Here is a 622-nt window from a genome sequence, read left to right as displayed (position 1 = left end):
CCGCCACAACCTGCTGCTGGCGGGGGTCGATGACTCGGACCTTCTTGTCCTTGCAGGTGGTGACGAGGAGGCTGCCGTTGCGGTTCCAGCCCACGTTGTAGATGAGGTCGGTGTGCATGTCCTCCAGCACCAGCAGCATCTCCCCCGTGCCCACGTTCCAGAGGATCACCAGGTTGTCACAGCCTGCAGAGGACCGACGGGGTGGATGCCACCACCCCACGGATCCCACCCGACCCTGGGGAGGGTGACCCGGGGCCCCCCTTACCTGCGCTGAGCAGGACGTTGCGGGCGGTGGGGTGCCATGAGATGATGCCCACCCGCTTGGAGTGTCCCTCCAGCGTCACCACCGGCTCTGTGACGTTGCGCACGGGGACGTAGTCAGGGATCTGCCACACCTGGGGGGGAACGGAGAGCAGGGTGTGGGGTGGCAGGAATCACCCCGTGAGCGAGCGCTAAGCGGCTGAGGGCCTCGGAGCCAATTAACCTCATAGTTAATCCCGGCTCAGGCTGCGGGGAGGGTGGCGAAGGGACGGCAGCAGCGCCTGCATCCTGGGGTGCATCCCCAGCACTCGGGGTGCTGGTGGGCACAGGGAGGGGGGGCACAGCCAGGGCCCAGCCCCCA

At 67.2% G+C, this 622-nt stretch overlaps 1 protein-coding gene across 1 annotated transcript in view; it reads right to left on the bottom strand.

Annotated features, from left to right (window-relative positions):
* The window catches only part of CORO6 (coronin 6), a gene marked incomplete at its 3' end in the record, with an annotated part of 6167 nt that overhangs the window by 4264 nt on the left and 1281 nt on the right, over positions 1-622 (bottom strand). Inside the window, exons 3-4 of the mRNA XM_009328667.1 lie at positions 266-395; positions 5-183 (exon numbers count right to left, since the gene is read on the bottom strand). Of these exons, the coding sequence (XP_009326942.1) occupies positions 5-183; positions 266-395 (309 nt within the window). The remainder of the gene's footprint in view (positions 1-4; positions 184-265; positions 396-622) is intronic.

The sequence above is a fragment of the Pygoscelis adeliae genome, unplaced genomic scaffold (assembly GCF_000699105.1).
Source record: "Pygoscelis adeliae isolate BGI_AS28 unplaced genomic scaffold, ASM69910v1 Scaffold347, whole genome shotgun sequence".
Classification (NCBI taxonomy): domain Eukaryota; kingdom Metazoa; phylum Chordata; class Aves; order Sphenisciformes; family Spheniscidae; genus Pygoscelis; species Pygoscelis adeliae.
Note: the sequence above shows the minus strand (reverse complement) of the source record. Positions and strands in the feature narration are given on the sequence as shown.